The sequence below is a fragment of the Rhinoderma darwinii genome, chromosome 6 (assembly GCF_050947455.1).
Source record: "Rhinoderma darwinii isolate aRhiDar2 chromosome 6, aRhiDar2.hap1, whole genome shotgun sequence".
Classification (NCBI taxonomy): Eukaryota; Metazoa; Chordata; class Amphibia; order Anura; family Rhinodermatidae; genus Rhinoderma; species Rhinoderma darwinii.
In genome coordinates, this window is record NC_134692.1 from 54,544,128 (window position 1) to 54,562,244 (window position 18,117).

At 40.8% G+C, this 18,117-nt stretch overlaps 1 protein-coding gene across 1 annotated transcript in view; it reads left to right on the forward strand.

The window, feature by feature from the left end:
- BMPR2 (bone morphogenetic protein receptor type 2) overlaps nt 1–18,117 on the forward strand; it is a 174,420-nt gene that overhangs the window by 130,419 nt on the left and 25,884 nt on the right. The window contains exons 5-9 of the mRNA XM_075829747.1: nt 1,981–2,072; nt 5,884–6,114; nt 10,283–10,397; nt 10,699–10,859; nt 17,127–17,274. Of these exons, the coding sequence (XP_075685862.1) occupies nt 1,981–2,072; nt 5,884–6,114; nt 10,283–10,397; nt 10,699–10,859; nt 17,127–17,274 (747 nt within the window). The remainder of the gene's footprint in view (nt 1–1,980; nt 2,073–5,883; nt 6,115–10,282; nt 10,398–10,698; nt 10,860–17,126; nt 17,275–18,117) is intronic.

Genomic DNA, 18,117 nt, shown 5'->3' on the forward strand with positions numbered 1-18,117 from the left:
GCTTTACAAATGTTGGGGTTCTTTCTTTCCTTTATTTGTAGAGAAAATGAAAAATTTAGAGCTAAAGCTACGTCTTATTGAAGAAAAAGGATTGTTTTTATTTTCACTGCCCAATTTTAATACAATCTATAAAAAACCTGTTGGATCAAAATGCTCACTACACCCCCAAGGGGTGTAGTTTCCTAAATGAAGTAACTTTTTTGGCTTTTTTCTCTGTTTTGGTCCTTCAGGGGCATTACAAATGTGACATGGCCTCTTCAAACAATTCCTGCTAAATTTGAGCTCCAAAATCCAAATGGCGCTCTTTCCCTTCTAAGCCCTGCCACATGTCCATACAGCCGTTTATGACCACATGTGGGGTATTGTTTTACTCGGGAGAAATTGCTTTACAAATGTTGCAGTTCTTTTTCTCCTTTAGTCCTTGTGGAAGTGAGAAAAATTAGCTAAACCTACATTTTCTTTGAAAGAATGTAGATTTTCATTTTCACGGCCTACTTCCAATAATTTCTGCAAAAAAAACTGTGGGGTCAAAATGCTTGCTATACCCCTAGATAATTTCCTTGAGGTGTGTAGTTTCCCAAATGGGATCACTTTTGTGGGATTTCCACTGTTTTGGCACTGCAAGAGCCCTTCAAACCTGACATGGTGACTAACATATATTCTAATAGAAAGGAGGCCCCAAAATCCACTAGGACCTCATGTGGGATATTTCTAAAAACTTCAGAATCTGGGAAATAAATATTGAGTTGCATTTCTCTGCTAACATTTTCTGTGTTACAAAAAAATTGGATTAAATATGAATTTCTGCAAAAAAAATGAAATTTGTAAATTTCACCTCTACTTTGCTTTGATTCCTGTGAAACTTCTAAAGGGTTAAGAAACTTTCTAAATGCTGTTTTGAATACTTTGAGGGGTGAAGTTTTTAAAATGGGGTGACTTATTGGGGTTTCTAATATGTAAGGCCCTAAAAACCACACAACTGAACTGGTCCCTGAAAAAATAACCCTTTGATTTTTTCTTGAAAATGTGAGAAATTGCTGCTAAAGTTTTAAGCCTTGTAACATCCTAGAAAAATAAAAGGATGTTCAAAAAACAATGGCAATCTAAAGTAGATGTATGGGGGATGTTAATTAGCAACAATTTTGTGTGGTATAACTGCTTGTCTTACAAGCAGATACATTTAAATTTAGAAAAATGATAAATTTTTGCAATTTTTCTCTAAATTTTGGTGTTTTTCACAATTAATTGCTGAATATATAGAGAACATTTTGGCAGTAACATAAAGTCCATTGTGTCACGAGAAAAGAATCTCAGAATCGCTTGGATAGGTAAAAGCATTCCGAAGTTATTACCACATAAAAAGAAACATGTCAGATTTGAAAAATGAGGCTCTGTCAGGAAGGTCAAAAGTGGCCAAAGCGGGGAGATGGCTGATGGTGGTGTTCTGTTGTTGATCATGGTTAGACAATGAAGATCGTTGCTCATCACCATAAGTTAAAATGACAAATCGCTGAGTGATCTCTTCCTTGATCTGTAACCTGGGTGTCTATTGGTGACTGCACCCAACAACAACAGAATAAATGCGAAATGTGAGATTACATTTTTCACAGATATTTGTATTTGTCATGAAAAAAGGCTTACTGACATAAGTGGTGTTGTATGCCACATGCTAAACACAAAACCGCAAGCAGTTTAACTGTGAATTGCTGTGGTTTTGTAATGAGGTTATTGGTTGTGCGGTTTTTACAGGTAAAACCGTTAAAACATGTATTTTACCTGTAAAAACTGTGCTGCCAACAAGTTCATTGCAAAATGTAGTTGTTTTTTTTTGCTGCGCAGCACACAACTGTAATGTGTGAACACAGCCTCAGCGTGACTAAGATAGATAAGGGGATCAGTCCACTGCAATCCATTACAATTAGTTGGCATAGGAGAGATACATGTCTAACGACACTAATTTAATTTATTTCATTTATTTAGAAGACCGTAAACAAGGTCTTCACGGTATAAATATGATGGAGGCTGCAACCTCAGAACCATCTCTGGACTTAGACAACCTAAAGCTATTGGAGGTAAGAAATCTTTCTACTTTTATTGGTTCAGTAAATTCGTGGTCATAGTATAAATGACAACAGCTTCATAGTCCGCATAGCCCGTAGCCATTGGTTCAAGGAAGACTAACTATATTCTTACTGGGAAACCCTTCCTGGCTCTTCTATTAAATACTCTAGATATCTTAGTTTTCATTTTAGTAGTAAAGGTCAGTCACGACACTTTAATGAATGGGTCAATATTATAAACATATATTATTTTCAAGCCAATTTTCAACATTCCATTAGCAATCTATTTGATTAGGATGTTGAATGAAATGTTAGGGACTACAGTGAAATTGTCCCAGAGTCTAAAGGCCCTTTTACACGAGCCAATGATCGGGCAAACTAGCGTTCATATGATTTCTCGTTCCCGATCATTGCCCGGTGTAAACAGGGCAACAATCAACCGATGAACGGGTAAACGCTCGTTCATTGGCTGATCGCATCTTTTATGCAGGCAAAAAAAATTTGTGCAAGTCGGCAGCACTTCTCCCTGTGTTAATTAGAGAGATGTGCTGCCTACATGATGCAAATGCATGGGGACTAACTATCGTAAGTCCACATACTAAACGATCATCGCTCCATTTAAAGGGAGCAAATGGGTGATGATCGACAAGCTGTATTGTCAATCGGCACTCGTTTTAAAAGTGGTTAACAAGAGCGGGATCTGCTTGTGTAAAACCACCTTAAAGCAATCAGTTTTATGCGTACAACAAAAGATATCAATGCTTACCACACTGATTAGACATAAATGTGTACACTTAGAGCTTTGGAATATATACACCGTTCAGCCATAGTATTGAAACTACTGATAGGTGAAGTGAATAACATTAATTATCTCTTTACAATGGCACCTGTCAAAGGGTAGGGTATATATTAGGCAGCAAGAGATCAGTCAGTTCTTGTAACAGTAGTTGGTACCTATCAAAAGTGGTCAAGGAAAGCAAAACCAGTGAAAGACGACAGGGTTATTGACTCCCAAGGCTCACAGATAGCGAAGTCTAGTCCATCTGGTCCGATCTCACAGAAGAGCTACTGTAGCACAAGTTAATGCTGGCTATGATAGAAAGGTGACAGAGTACACAGAGCATCACAGTTCGATGTGTTTGCGGTTGACCAGTCAGTGTCCATGCTGACCCCTGTTCACTGCCGAAAGTGCCTACAAATGACCACATAAGAATCAGACCTTGGACATGGAGTAATGGATTAATCACGTTTTCTTTTACATTGTGGATGCTCAGGTGCATTTTCGTTGCTAACCTGGGAAAGAGATGGCACCAGGATGCATTATGGGAAGAAAGCAACCCGGCGAAGGCAGCGTGATACTCTGGACAATATTATACCGGGAAACTTTGGGCCCTGGCATTCATGTGGATGTTACTTTGACACTAAACACCTACCTTAATATTGTTGCTGACCAAGGACACCCCTTTTATGACAACGGTATTCCCTAATAGTAGTGTTAATAATATGCCCTGCCAAAATTGTTCAGGATTGGTTTGAGGAACATGACAAGAGTGTTGATTTGGCCTCCAAATTTCCCATATTTCAATCCGATTTTGCGTCTCTGGAATGTGTTGGAAAATCAATTGCGATCCATGGAGGCCCAGCCTCGCAACTCACTGCAGTTAAAGAATCTGCTGCGAGCGTTTTGTGTCAAATACCACAGGAAACCTTCAGAGGTCTTGTGGAGTTCATACCTCGATGGGGACCTACACTATATTAGCCAGGTGGTTTTAATATAATGGCTGAACGGTGTATACATTTGTATTATAATTTTCTAAGTTGTAAGAAAGTGTGATTCCAAAAACAAGTATTAAATGATACGTATACCGAATTTATATTTGAGGCTAGGGGTACAAAGCAACATTTAGTCCTTGATCGCAAGTTGTCAAACTTTGTTGCACAACCCTTTTTAACTCAAAGTGAGAACAAGTTTCTTTTCAGGAAGTGGAAAAACTCAAACGTTGGTTCCATCATTTTTTGCAGTTGCATTCCATCTCATGAATTTGGTGACTTACAAGGGTTAGCCCACTTAGGACATTTTCCACCTATCCACATGATGGGTAATAAATTACCCCACTAATTACTAGGAGGTCCGGAGTCTGTTTCTCCTCACCGTACAACTGTGGTTCTAGTGATTCGTGGGAGACCCAGCGATCATACATTTATCAGGTTCTCAACTTTTTTCTTAAGTACTCTCCTCAACATTGAAGTTGCAACACCAGGAAGGGCAAGCCATAAAATTATGTAAATCGAGGAAGTAGCAAGTGTCGCTAAGATCTGCAAATGTTCAAGCACCTAATTCCAATCTGTGGCATGTGAGAGGCGCAAAAAAACCAGATTGAAAGCAACGTTTTTTAGCCACATGAAACCTCAAAAATCTAAGCAAGTGGTGTGGGGTGATTGTGCAGTGGAGGCTGGAATGGGGGTCTATCCTCTTCAGCGATGAGTCCCGCTTTTGTCTCGGATGCAATGATAGCCGGAGATTGGTTCGAAGATCATGTGGGTAACGCCATGAAAAAGGGAACGTCACACCGGTCCTACTCCCGGGATTATGGTGTGGGGTGGCAGAATATACAGTAGCCTGACCCCTCTAGTCTTCATTTCAGGTACACTAAGAGCTCGGTGTTATATTGATTTGGTCGTGGAACCAGTGGTACAGCCATTTCTCCAAAGTGTCCCAGAAGCAGTTTTTTTAACAGGACAACGCCAGGCTGCATGTTGTTCGTGCTACTGTGAGCAGCCTGCGTGGTGTAAACGTGCTACCATGGCCTGTAGTGTTTCCGGACTTGTCTCCCATCGAGCACATCTGGGATGTCATTGGTCGGCAAATGCAAAGCGAGCTGCCAGCAGCCAATCTTGATGATTTGCATGCCCAAGTGCATTCAGCTTGGCATAACATTACTTAGACAGCCATTAATAATCTCATTGATCGCATGCCAAGGCGTGTAAATGCGTGGATTTCTGCGCATAATGCTCATACTCGATACTGAATAAATCAAGGTGTTTGGAATATTTTGTTTCCATTTTTTTATCATTTGCCTATGCCCATGTGTATTGATCCTGTGATTTCCACAATTCCAAAACGTTTCCTTTTTGGTGTTGCAATTTCAATGTTGAGGAGTGTATATAGCGACAAATTTAGGTAAAGCTTTACCTTGGAACAAATTTTGGTAAAGCTTTACCTTGGAACAATTTTTTCTAAAATATATTTCTGGAATCGCTCTTAATTTTATTAATAGAGTGGGACATTGATGGGGAAATAAAAGTCCTCACTATTGTCTTGTAGAAATCATCCGTAAATCATGGGCAACATTTACAGCAATCCAATAATGACAATCGTATGAGCATTAGCTAAATAAGTCCCTGTGAACCTCTTTTTGTTCATTGTAGAGATAATAATGATAGTTATAGATGAATATTGAGGCAGGCTAAATAACTCATACCCGATGTAGAGAGGTTATCAGTACTACTAACTCATTTTAAGCCAAAATGTAAGAAGAATCATGTCTAATGAGATAAAAAAACGTATTTATTGAAAAGGGTTGCCATATGCTTCTCCTCTTGTAAAGGGACAGTGACCACTCATCAGTCACTGTTCACCAGGAAAGAATTTAGTATCACCAGGTATAATCTGCGGTGATATGACAGTGCTAGACATTTTTGAGTCAATATCAAATCACTTTACTATTAGTCAGTCGCACTGGAATCATTGGTGAGAGTGGAAATTACCCGACATTTACCTCTAAAAGTCATAACAATTTATTTCTCTTTACTATCCTTCTAGCTCATTGGCCGTGGCCGATATGGCTCAGTGTATAAAGGATCATTAGACGAGCGTCCCGTGGCAGTGAAAGTCTTTTCTTTCAACAATCGTCAAAATTTCATCAATGAAAGGAGTATATACCGCACTCCTTTGCTGGAACATGATAACATAGCCCATTTTATTGTGGCTGATGAGAGAGTGACTTCAGATGGGCGCCTGGAATACCTTCTAGTAATGGAGTACTATGCAAATGTAAGTCTTCTTGTGTTTTCATCATTTGCGCTACAGCAATTGTGTTATATGCGCAGTGCCCTGGAATTTAAAATGACCAGTACTATATACAGAAAATTTGTGCTGACAATGGTAAAAACATACATATTATATAGCATGAATGATGATTGCATCGATGTGCAAATAGTTAAAGGACATTTAGATAAGCCCCCCTTCCATTCATCACACCAGCCGAAACATGGAGAAAATAAGGACGTGAAAGACTCCCGCTTCTCGGTTAGATTTTTTTTAAACTGTTCTTTTCAGGAGCTTGCAAAAGCCATTGCAGACTGACAAATGGGCATACGTGTGGGGCATATTTTTATTGGAAATATTTGGCACAGTCTCGCTGAATACGGCGTGCGCCTATCCTAACTCAGTTACATATCTTACTAAAGGCCCTTTTAGACTGGCCAATTATCGGGCAAACGAGCGTTCAAATAACTCTCGTTCGCGATAATTCCCTGGGTAAACAGGGCAGCGATCAGCAGATGAACGAGCAATCTGCTGATCGTATCGTTTTAAATGTGAAATATATTATTGTTGTCAGCAGCACATCTCCCTGTGTAAACCGTGAGATGCGCTGCCAACATGATAGAAATGTATGGGGACCAGCGATCGGAGTAACGAGCGCTCGTCCCATACTAGATCCTTGTGAAAGGAGCGCTGATCGAGCTGTCTCGTTGATCGGCGCTTGTTGAACCGGACAAAGTGGGCCGGTGTAAAAGTACCTTTAGTTTAACACTCCTCCATATTTTGAGTTTTATCACCATAGTAAGTCATAACAATATCTACTCCATACAATCAAAAAACAGATTACATAAAAACATAAGTGAATGTTTATTCCTTATTCATCCTTCTCCCCAATTGCCACATGTGACCACTGACGTAAGGAAAACTAAGGTTAGGGCACATAACCTCCAGGGTTCCCAATGGCTGTAAGTTTCTGAACAGTTCGTAAAAATTGGGGACTTTTAACCCCTGCCTGACCAGCCCTGTGTCCAGCATTCTACCGAGCTCTATTCTCATGGGACGTGCTTACACTTCTTGTTCCTGCGGCACGAATCTACAATAGCAAAAGTGTTATCTGCAATGTATCCACTGACATAAGTGGCGGCTCACTGGTTAGTACTGCTGCCTTGCGGCACTGGGATCTGGTCTTTGGATCTGACCAGGGAAACCTATAATTAGGAAGTGACCCTCTCTGCCAAGACCAGGGATATAGCTCTCCTATTCTTGATATCGCTGGGGGTCAGTGGCCAAGTCTACTTAGACCGCACCACACATACTATTCTTACACATTGTCAGTAAGGAAGCTGGTCCATTTTTCATATGTTGCCAATTTATTGGTGGCCAGCTGAAAGTAGTGCCTGCATTTTACTACAGGTTTGTGACAGCCCAAAAAAAATCTATCTAACGTCCTGTTTACTCAATTATAGCACTCGGTGCATAGACTTTTGAAAGGCATTGAACAGATAAGGAGGAAAACACTGAGAATGAGTACATTTGGCTTGCGTTCTGTTTATATACTGGTGCCAGTCGGCTGCTGAGTTTAGCTCATTTCACAAGAACTTGCACAAAATGGCTCCTCCGTTTTGTTTGGGAACATTTTTAGAAAGATAAGATGTTTTTTCACTTTTGGTTAATTCCATCGTAACCTTTAGCGTTGAGCTACAGAAGGCATTTCAGAAATCTATGGTTGAATAGAAATAGGTGAGTCAGAAAGGGATATAGCCTTATGCTTGATACATGTATGGACAAACATATGCAACTGTATGCCTATATAACTGCAGACGTCTACCATTAACGGTCATAACAAAAAAAGAAACGTATATCACATGGTATAAAGATTCTTTCCTGTACTGTCGACTGTGCTTTTCAGTACAGTTGGGGCTGCAAGATCCAACATATCGCAGGTAAACGTAAAGGACATCCTTTTTTATATGTCAATACGTTATGCCTGTACATAATTTACACAGGCAATTGTAAGGGCACTCCTAAAGTGTGCCCTAACAGACATTGTTAGGCTCCAGGCTATCACTATGGATATATGATTGCACTATCAGGGTTTTCCTGCGGAATGGGTTAAACAGCCAAATGTGGCGGTCAATCACCACTGTCCTCTGGGTGATCTTGTGGGCACATCGGATCACCAGAATGTATATATGTGTCAAATTGTGGGTTTAAATATACATTTTCTATCAGGAAAGTACTTATACATGTGATATGCTACTGTTATTTGTGTGACATTATGGAGGCTGTAAAGTGAAGCATTGTTTTTGTGGACCATCTACAAAGGTTATACAACCATTAGGTCCCATGCACACGACCGTAGTTTTACATCTGCCATTACAGATCCGTAAATACTGACACGTGTCTGGGTGTGTGCCCGGGCCGTAGAAATGAGCCGCAAAAAAAGGGACATGTCTTGTTTTTCGGATTTTCGGACTGTGCTCCTATGTGAGCACGGTCCGCAAATCCGGATGACACTCCGCGGCCCGTCCAGGAAGAATTTACTGACCGTAAATTTTGCACGATCGTGTGCATCGGGCCTTATACATTTTTCTGATGATATCCATTTACATGCCCTCACTTTTCTGCTGTCAGTACTCTGGTCCACCAGTGATAAAAGAGGCCGACAGAGATAAATGAAGGCATTTTTTAAACCGATATATATTGAAAAATTCCAAATTTAGAGCAAAGGTAAGTTTCGATAAATATTGTATGCTTAGCTATCCCGCCGTATCCTTAGACAACTAACAAGTGTGCCAATCACAATTACACTGGTGCCAAAAAAACAGATTTAGCGTTTGAGCTTTTTGCATTTTTTTTTTACACTCTCGCATGCATTTCCACAAACAACCAGAATAAAATTGGACACAATCACACAATACCGCTACTTTTAGGATATTAATACATTAAAGAATTTAGCATGTACTATAATTATTAGAGGAAACGGGACATCAAATGCTACCTCTCTAGAAAGCTACTGCCAGCTATTTTTTGTTCAGTTAGACTATGCCCTTTAACGCTAGAGAGTGCCATAACTGATGCCCTTTGTTATGCCATTGTTTCTTCATACAAGATTATGGCTAAAATTCTGGAAGGACTATGTGACACAAGCTTCTGGGATTTTAACAAACTTAGCTGTACTTCTCTGTTAAAATCCTGGAAGCCTGAGAGAGCAAGTGGTTTTTGCATTTTAGCCACTGCCCTCTATAGGGGATAGGAAGCATAGCAGCTCCATATCCGTTACATAGAAGTAGTGCAACAGGATCATCCGTAGGAATGCAGGAGTCGCGCAATTCATGCAACTTAATGTGACAGTAAAGACCCCATTTGGAGCCCCACATACTGTATACAAGAGGCCTAACAGAAACATATATATATATTTTTTTTTATAATACTACAGCATTACAGTATAATACTTCAGTCACGTTGCGGCCGGGTCAATGCCGCTCCATGGGGACTTAACCTTAAGCAGATTCATTGATAGTTTCTGAGAAGTATATTAATTATCACAATTTGAGTGCAGTCACACGTGGCGTATGTGTCTTGTATTTACGCAGTGTACAACGTTACAATTTAATCCTATAAGAATAATATACCGCAGCACAGGTTTCTTCATTTTTACACAGGATTACATTGTAACGCATTCCACAGCATATTTTTAAGCTGTGAAAATACTTGGCAAATATGCTACGTGTCACTGCAACCTTAAGATAAGGACCCACGGGCGGCATTGACGTGGCTGCACGCTGTTTAGCGCGGTTGTGAAATTGCTTGTTAATAACCATGTATTTTCTGGGTAAAACTGCTGTTTCCCTGCAAAATGGTGCGGGCACAAAGGCTCTATTCATTAATTGCTGCACGATTTTGCAGGGAACCAGCAGTTTTACTCGCAACAATTGAGGCCATTAACGCGCCGGATCGGTTTTCGACCTCAACACGGATGCGTCAAAGCCACCTCGTTGGGCCTTACCCTTACATTTTACACCCCCATCAGTTTTTTTCTTTTTACATTTGTTAATATTTCTTTATTTTTTTGTAGTATAGAAAGGTTTATTCCTTCTCTATGAATAACATTGCTAATGTTTTACTGTGTTCTTCTAATCTACAAATACAATAGATTTTTTTCTTTTGTCCACAGGGATCTCTGTGCAAGTATTTAAGCGTTCACACTAATGATTGGCTCAGCTCTTGTCGCCTGGCACACACGGTAACCAGGGGACTGGCATATATGCACACAGAGTTATTACGAGGAGGTAATTGCTGATTTTTGCTTACAATAGAGAAACAGGAGAATAAGTTACATTATGATTAGGAACAAAATTGATAAACGCAAAATATATTGGTAAAATGTGTAGACGATCATTCAATAGAAACCTGTCCTAATGGTATTGATCACACTTTTTTCTTTGCTACCGGTTTAAACCTAAGTAGTTTTGCATGAACGGCTTGAATAGACATTGAATAAACGTTGGATTGCTCATCTGATCAGGGGGAATCTTTGCTTTAGCACATAGAGAAAATCATCCCAGTCATGAAATGTCTCTTTCCAAACAGATCACTACAAACCTGCTATTTCTCACCGTGACCTCAACAGTCGTAATGTTCTGGTGAAAAGCGATGGGTCTTGTGTGATCAGTGACTTTGGCTTGTCCATGCGCCTTACAGGAAACAGGCTGGTGAGGCCAGGAGATGAGGATAACGCGGCCATCAGCGAGGTACGACTTGTTCATGAAGAAATACAGACTGGTTTTATCACACTTTTCTGTAGTAAAAAAATGGTTTACACTGGGCAATTATTGATACGATTCGCTTCCAAATGCTAATAACAATAATTTCCCCGAAGAAATGTAGGGGGAAAAAAAATCAATAATAAACGTTAAAACTATGGTTGATCATTGATCAAAATTGATCTATCTAACATTAAAAAAAAAAATGTAATCTGAGGCAATATCTGTAAAAGATTTTATAGTAAATATGACGCTATGATTGAACTTGCATTTGAAAATGGTGTGATATATACAATGATTTTACTGATGGAAATGTCCACCAGACATTTGTAAGGATTTGTCAATCATTCATTGGTGACTTTTAGGGTGTATTCACACGGTGCGGTTTTACTGCGTTTTTGTCGCATGGCCGGAAACTGCACCAAAAAAACACATGCGGTTTTAGCCGAACGGCCAAAAAAACGCATGAAAACCGCATTGCGTGAATACACCCTAAAAGTTGTTCTATGTAAATGCAGATTAGAAGAATACATACTCCAATCGGCCATTATATTAAAACCACTGACAGGTGAAGTGAATAACATTGATTATCTCATTACAATGGCGTCCGTCGAGGGTCGGGATATATTAAGCAAAAAGTAAACAGTCAGTTCTTCAAGTTAATGTGTTGGAAGCAGGAAAAATGGGCAAGTGTAAGGATCTGAGCAACAGGGTCATGGGTGCCCAAAGTTCATTGATGCGCGTAGGGAGCAAAAGCTAGCCCATGTGGTCCGATCCCACAGAAGAGCTTCTGTAGCAGAAATAGCTAAAAAGTTCATGTTGGCTGTGATAGAAAGATGTCAATATACACAGAGTGTCGCAGCTTGCTGCGTTTGGGGCTGCATAGCCGCAGACCAGTCAGAGTGCCTATGCATGCTCTTGTTCACCGCCGAAGAGCATTTACAATGGCTATGTGAGCATCAGAACTGGACCATGGAACAATGAAAGAAGATGGCCTGGTCTGATGAATCACATTTTCTTTTACATCATGTGGACGGCCGCGTGAATGTGCGTTGCTTACCTGGGGAACAGATGGCACCAGGATTCCAGAGATTATCTGGGCAATGTTCTGCTGGGAAACTTTGTGTCTTGGCATTCATGTGGATGTTACTCTGACATGTACCACCTACCTAAACATTGTTGCAGGCCAAGTACATCCCTTCGTGGCAACAGTGGCCTCTTCCAGCAGGATAATGTGCCGTTACACTGCAGAAATTGTTCAGGAATGGTTTGAGGAACAAAAAAGATCAAGGTGTTGACATGGCCTCCAAATTCCCCAGATCTCAATTCAATCGACCATCTGTGGAATGTGCTGGAAAAACAATTTCGGTCAATGAAGACCTCAACTCGCAACTTAAAGGATCTGCTGCCAGATACCACAGGACACCTTCAGAGGTCTTGTGGAGTCCATGCCTCGACTGGTCAGACCTGTTTTGGCAGCACGAGGGAAACCATATACAATATTAGGCAGGTGGTAATTTTATGGCTGATTTGTGTATAATGCAATAGACTATAGGTAAAAAAGCAGTCTCTGAGAGCTGATCTTGCGGACCTCTACTTGCAGAGAGTGCTTAACCTAGCTGTTTATTAGGGATTTCAGATGGCCATTTTCTGAATGACCTGTCGTTCATGGTTGGTCTGTGAAGGATGTTACTTTGGATGACAATGCCAAGCTAAAATGACGATTCGCCAATCGATCTCTCCCTTGAACGGTGGCCTTGGCTGCTATGGATGGGATGTAAATCTGCCATTTGACATGAACAACTTTCCAAGGACTGCTCCAGACAACGACCAAAACAATTCAACACGGCAGATCAACTTTGGTATCTGTTTTTGGTAAGTGTCTCTCATGGTTGTTCATGTTATGAAATGGTGCTGATGGTGAGCAGAAAAATCTCTAGTGTATGGCCGCCAGCTTTCCATACACGTGCTGGAGCTTCTTCAGGAAGCTTCTCTGCATGGATCGGGTACATTGAAGTCTACGCTTGAGTCCCACCAGGCTGTATCGACAGGCACCCCTGCAGGATGTGGTAAATAAATGCTCTCTCCAAGTAGATGTGCTTCCAGGAATTACTTTGTAACACAAAGTAATTCTAATATATTTGTTCTATAATTATTATTATTATACCTGTACTCCCTTCTAGAAGTGAGGAGTCTTCCTGCCTCTTCCTTGCAAGCCCAGCTCTTTCACTAAATGGGTTCTATTAATTTATACTGAAGTAGCCTTTTAGCTCAACTGGATCATGGAATGTGTCCACTTGTAGTGGAAAAACAAGCATATTTCTGTCCTGGTCAATGCTCGTGTTTGACAGTCAGCAGTTCCAGCAGGTTAGGAGAGGACCATAGCGATTCTACAACAAATCCGTGATGGATAGGGCATGCTCCTGTTTTCTCCCATTGTCATCAATAGGGATTACAAAAACTTGGGTACAAAACTGTGTTTGGGGTGTTCACTTGCGGTACCTTATGTCACGGCTATGGGATATGTGGACCCACTAGGCCGTAGCGGAGTAGCAGCTGGACAAACAACAGTCAATGAAAGTCTTTTGGACAAAAGTACCTGGTAGAAGATAGGCAGACACTTGGCGTGATGACACTTGGCACAGATCACATGTGGTACAGATGACAAACTCGACTCCGAAACTATACTTCGCACTGGAACAAACACAATTACTGGATATGGGAACACAGGATACAACTAAGGGCCCATTTGCAATAACGAACATGGGTGGACACAACAACGCTCAGGCAAGGATGGAAGGGTGCAGAGTCCTTTTTATAGTTCCTGGTATGCTGGGATAGGATGGGGGAGATTTTCCTGGTGCGTGCGCTGGCCCTTTAAGGCCAGGAGCGAGCGCACGCACCCTTTTCACAGCAGCAGCCAAGGGCAGTATTGTGTGTTGGCGTCTCAGAGGAGGGAGACGCCGGCAAGAGCTCATAGGTCTGAGGTCGCAGCCGTTAGTGGGTAAGTAATGCCGGTCCGCAAACTCGACCATAACACCTTAAAGAGGTTTTCCATAAAAGCTCTTCTAAAAACATTTCCTGTAACTGCTTTTTTAGGAAAGAAATACAGCAAAACACAGTTTCACTGGAGCCCATTTGACTTTTTATGTGATCGTTGGATTTTTATTTTCATATTAGCTCGGATAAGCTAGCACTAGGAATTTTTTCATAAATAATAACAGTTATATCAAGGTTTTGTGGGTTAAAGTGGTATAGATAAAAGTAACACAAAGTATTCAGCTTGAACATTGCTGGTCAAATACTGAGATTAGGATATTATCTCAAGAACATGTTGTCCTTGGAGAAGTTGTTCTGCCTCATCTTTACATTTGTTTGAAAAGTCGCCTGGTCACATTTCTATTGTCGCAGGGACAAGTTTTATTCTTTGCAATTTAACTGGTGTTTGTGACATATTATTTATTATATCTCACAATACATGATGATAAATGCCACTGACCAAATCAACACAGTGCAGTTTGGTGCACTTTTTTTTTTAGCCAAAGAAGTGGATCCTGAGGAGAGAAACCTAGTTTAAAAAATAAAAGCAAATTATTTTTTCTAAGGACTGTCATAAAACAGGAATCACATAAACATTGTCATGCCTGTGGGGTATGAGGACCCACTAGGCTGCTCCGCCATAGCAGCTGGCCAAACAACAGTCAGTAACAGTCTCTGCGGTAAGAGTACCTGGGAAGATGATCTGGCAGATACACAGAAAACCAGGCACGTGGTGTAGCAGACACTTGGCACAGATGATGCTTGGCGTGGCAGATGACACTGGACGTGGCAGATGACACTGGACGTGGCAGATTGAACAACACAACTCCAACACTAGATACAGCTCAGAAACAAACTCAGTTACGGGATACAGGAAGCAGGACATGGGAATACTGGGAGCAGGATACAACTAAGGAACCATTTGCTTAGACTAACATGGAAATACAACAACGCTCAGGCAAGGAGTGGAAGGGCAGAGCTCTTTACATAGTCCAGGATGTAAGAGAATAGGTTAGGGAACACTTTGTTGGCACGCACCCTGGCCCTTTAAGGCCGGGGACGAGCGCGCATGCGCACCATAGAGGCAGGAGAGTGTGGCAGCGAGTGTTGGCGTGTCCTGAGAGGGAGACGCCGACAAGCCTTCAGTGTCCCGCGGCTGCCGGTGAGTACAGCAAGCTGGTGGTCAGCGACCGCAGACACAGCAAACATGTTCTATAGATTTGACCAAAGATGAGCAAATTTCTTCACCCAATTTAGGATTCAGTGATTTGGGAGTCAATTTGCATGCTGGCCACTTTATTACGGCAGTATTTTTGTTGGTATTTTGTTTCAGTATTTGTAAGTTGAAACCAAGAGTGGGTCCAAAACATGGTAGAGATGCAAATATTTCCATTCTAATTCTTCTCTGTGTAGGTTCCACTCAAGTCTTTGGCTTACAAATACTGATGCAAAATACTGAACGAAATTCTGCCGTGTGAAAGTGACCTAACACTGGAATTACAAATTAAAATCGGCAAATCAAACAGAATTATCAACAAATTGATTTAACCCTTGTAGTACTAGATGGATTCACTTATCTCCAGTAGCGACTAAGAACACACACACTTTCATACCTCTGCAATGGCCTGTTTAAAAATCAAAATTCAAATATGTCTTAGGCTGGGTTCACACAGAGTTTTTTGCAGGAGGAAAATCTGCCTCAAAATTCCGTTTGGAATTTTGAGGCAGATTTTCCTCTGCCAGCACACCGCGAAAACGCGCCAAAAATCGGAAAACGTGCCAAAAAAATGGCCGAAAATGCCTCCCATTGATTTCGATGGGAGGCGGACACGTTTTTTTTACCGCGAGCGGTAAAAACCGTGTTGCTGGAGAAAGAAGGGACATGCCCTATCTTCAGGCGTTTACGCCTCTGACCTCCCATTGACATCAATGGGAGGCAGAGAAATCTTATTTCGCTGCGTTTTTGCCCGTGGCACTCAATCGGCGCGAGCGAAAAATGCCACGAAAAACGCGGCAAACGGCGTGCAGGTAGATGAAAATCTGCCTCAAAATTCCAAACGGAATTTTGAGGCAGAATTTTCTGCCTGCAAAAAACTCTGTGTGAACTCAGTCTTATATTTCTTGCCAAAAACAGCAGCAGGTCCCATCAGAGAAAAGCACAAAAAATTGTAAAAATATTTTCCTGCCTTTTTGGCCAGAAAACTATGGATCCTAAGCTCAACATACACATTACATAAGTGTCAGTAGATCCCGCCAATTTGCAGAATCCAACAATATTCTACGTATTCCCACAATAGCAGACATTGGGGAAAATGTGGATGGGGCACATTGAATTTCAATGTGCCAATTCTTGGTTCTGCAGGGCGATAAGCTATTGTGAGAGCGCACAGCAGCTCGTCTCCATCTTGCCTATTGAATAGGCTCAACTAAGCCCTGGGAAGGCCGGGGGAACGGTCTTATGCGTATGCTTAACCAAACCTGCATCCGATTTTAAACAGAAGTATTTCTACTTCTCTAGGATCGGATTTCAGTTTTAAAAAAAAAAAAAAAGACAACAAACTATATTGCCCCAACCACATTGTATGAAACTGGTCTCAGAGTCAAGACTGGAGCTGGGCAATACCTGCAAAAAAAAAAAAGTGTCACTAGCATAATGTGACTTTGAGGGTATGTTCATACAGAGTGTTTTTCGACGTTTCTCGGGCCGTAAATGCAAGAAAAAAGACTGAAAAATCGGAAGCAGAACGCTTCCAAACATCTGCCCATTGAAATCAATGGGAAAAACGGCATTCTGTTCCGATGGGCCGTTTTTTTACGCGGCAATTTTGAAAAACGGCCGCGTAAAAGAAAACGGCCGTGAAAAAGAAGTGCAGGACTCTTGGGACGTTTTTGGAGCTGTTTTTCGTAGACTCTATTGAAAAAAGCTCCAAAAGCGGCCGTAAAAAATGCCACGAACATCGCGAGGGGCTTCAAAAACGTCTGAAAATCAGGAGCTGTTTTTCCTTGAAAACAGCTCCGTATTTTCAGACGTTTTTAGTCTAGTGTGTGAACATACCCTTATAGTGGACAATGGGAATGTCCCATATAGGATGACACAAAAGATGTGAACAAGTCATCATCTACTTCTGGCCTTACTCTAGACATTGAGTGACACCGCAGCTGGCAAGTTCCACACTTTAGATAGATTACGAGAATGTATTTATTGTTTATCTGCAGGTTGGCACTATCCGTTACATGGCACCCGAGGTCTTAGAAGGGGCAGTGAACCTGAGAGACTGTGAGTCTGCATTGAAACAAGTGGACATGTATTCTCTGGGTTTGATCTATTGGGAGATCTTCATGAGATGCACTGACCTCTTCCCAGGTGAGATATTCATGAAATCAATACCTGTTTTATATATCTCTTGGCTGGTGTTATTTCTAGTATCAATTACTGCAATGCTGTGATGATAGGAAAGGTGTAAATGTGATGACACAGTGGTGAGGGATGTTTATAGGCAACCAATGTAACAGCGTGGTAAGAGAGATAGATAGATAGATTAGATAGATAGATAGATAGATAGATAGATAGATAGATAGATAGATAGATAGATAGATAGATAGATAGATAGATAGATAGATAGATAGATAGATAGATAGATAGATAGATAGACAGACAGACAGACATATAGACAGACAGATAGATAGACAGATAGATAGATAGATAGATAGATAGATAGATAGATAGATAGATAGATAGATAGATAGATAGATAGATAGATAGATAGATAGATAGATATCAACTAAATCAATGGCATGGCAGATTATAAAGCTAAAATTGTACAATTGCAGGATACTGTATGTCATATAAATGCAGCAGTCTTTTTCTGATTTTTTGGACTAAATGTCTACTGTACTTTGTAACTTGCAGTCACAGTGTTAGTTCATATTTGGTGATCCGGCACTTATATATTAGGGAACCTCAATTCTTTCATATATACATATAATTTATAGGTTCCCTTGATAAGAATGAGTGGATCACTAATAGAGGGAGGAATCTGCTAGAACTTAAAATTGCTTGTTAGTTTCCTGTGGCCATAAATTATTTTATGACGCCTGTGTTTGCTGCACCATAATCATCCAGACACAAAGGTGCATAATCCCTCTGCGCTAAGATTTATGCAAACATTGAATATTTGAATAATTTTAAATTGCATTACAGCTATAA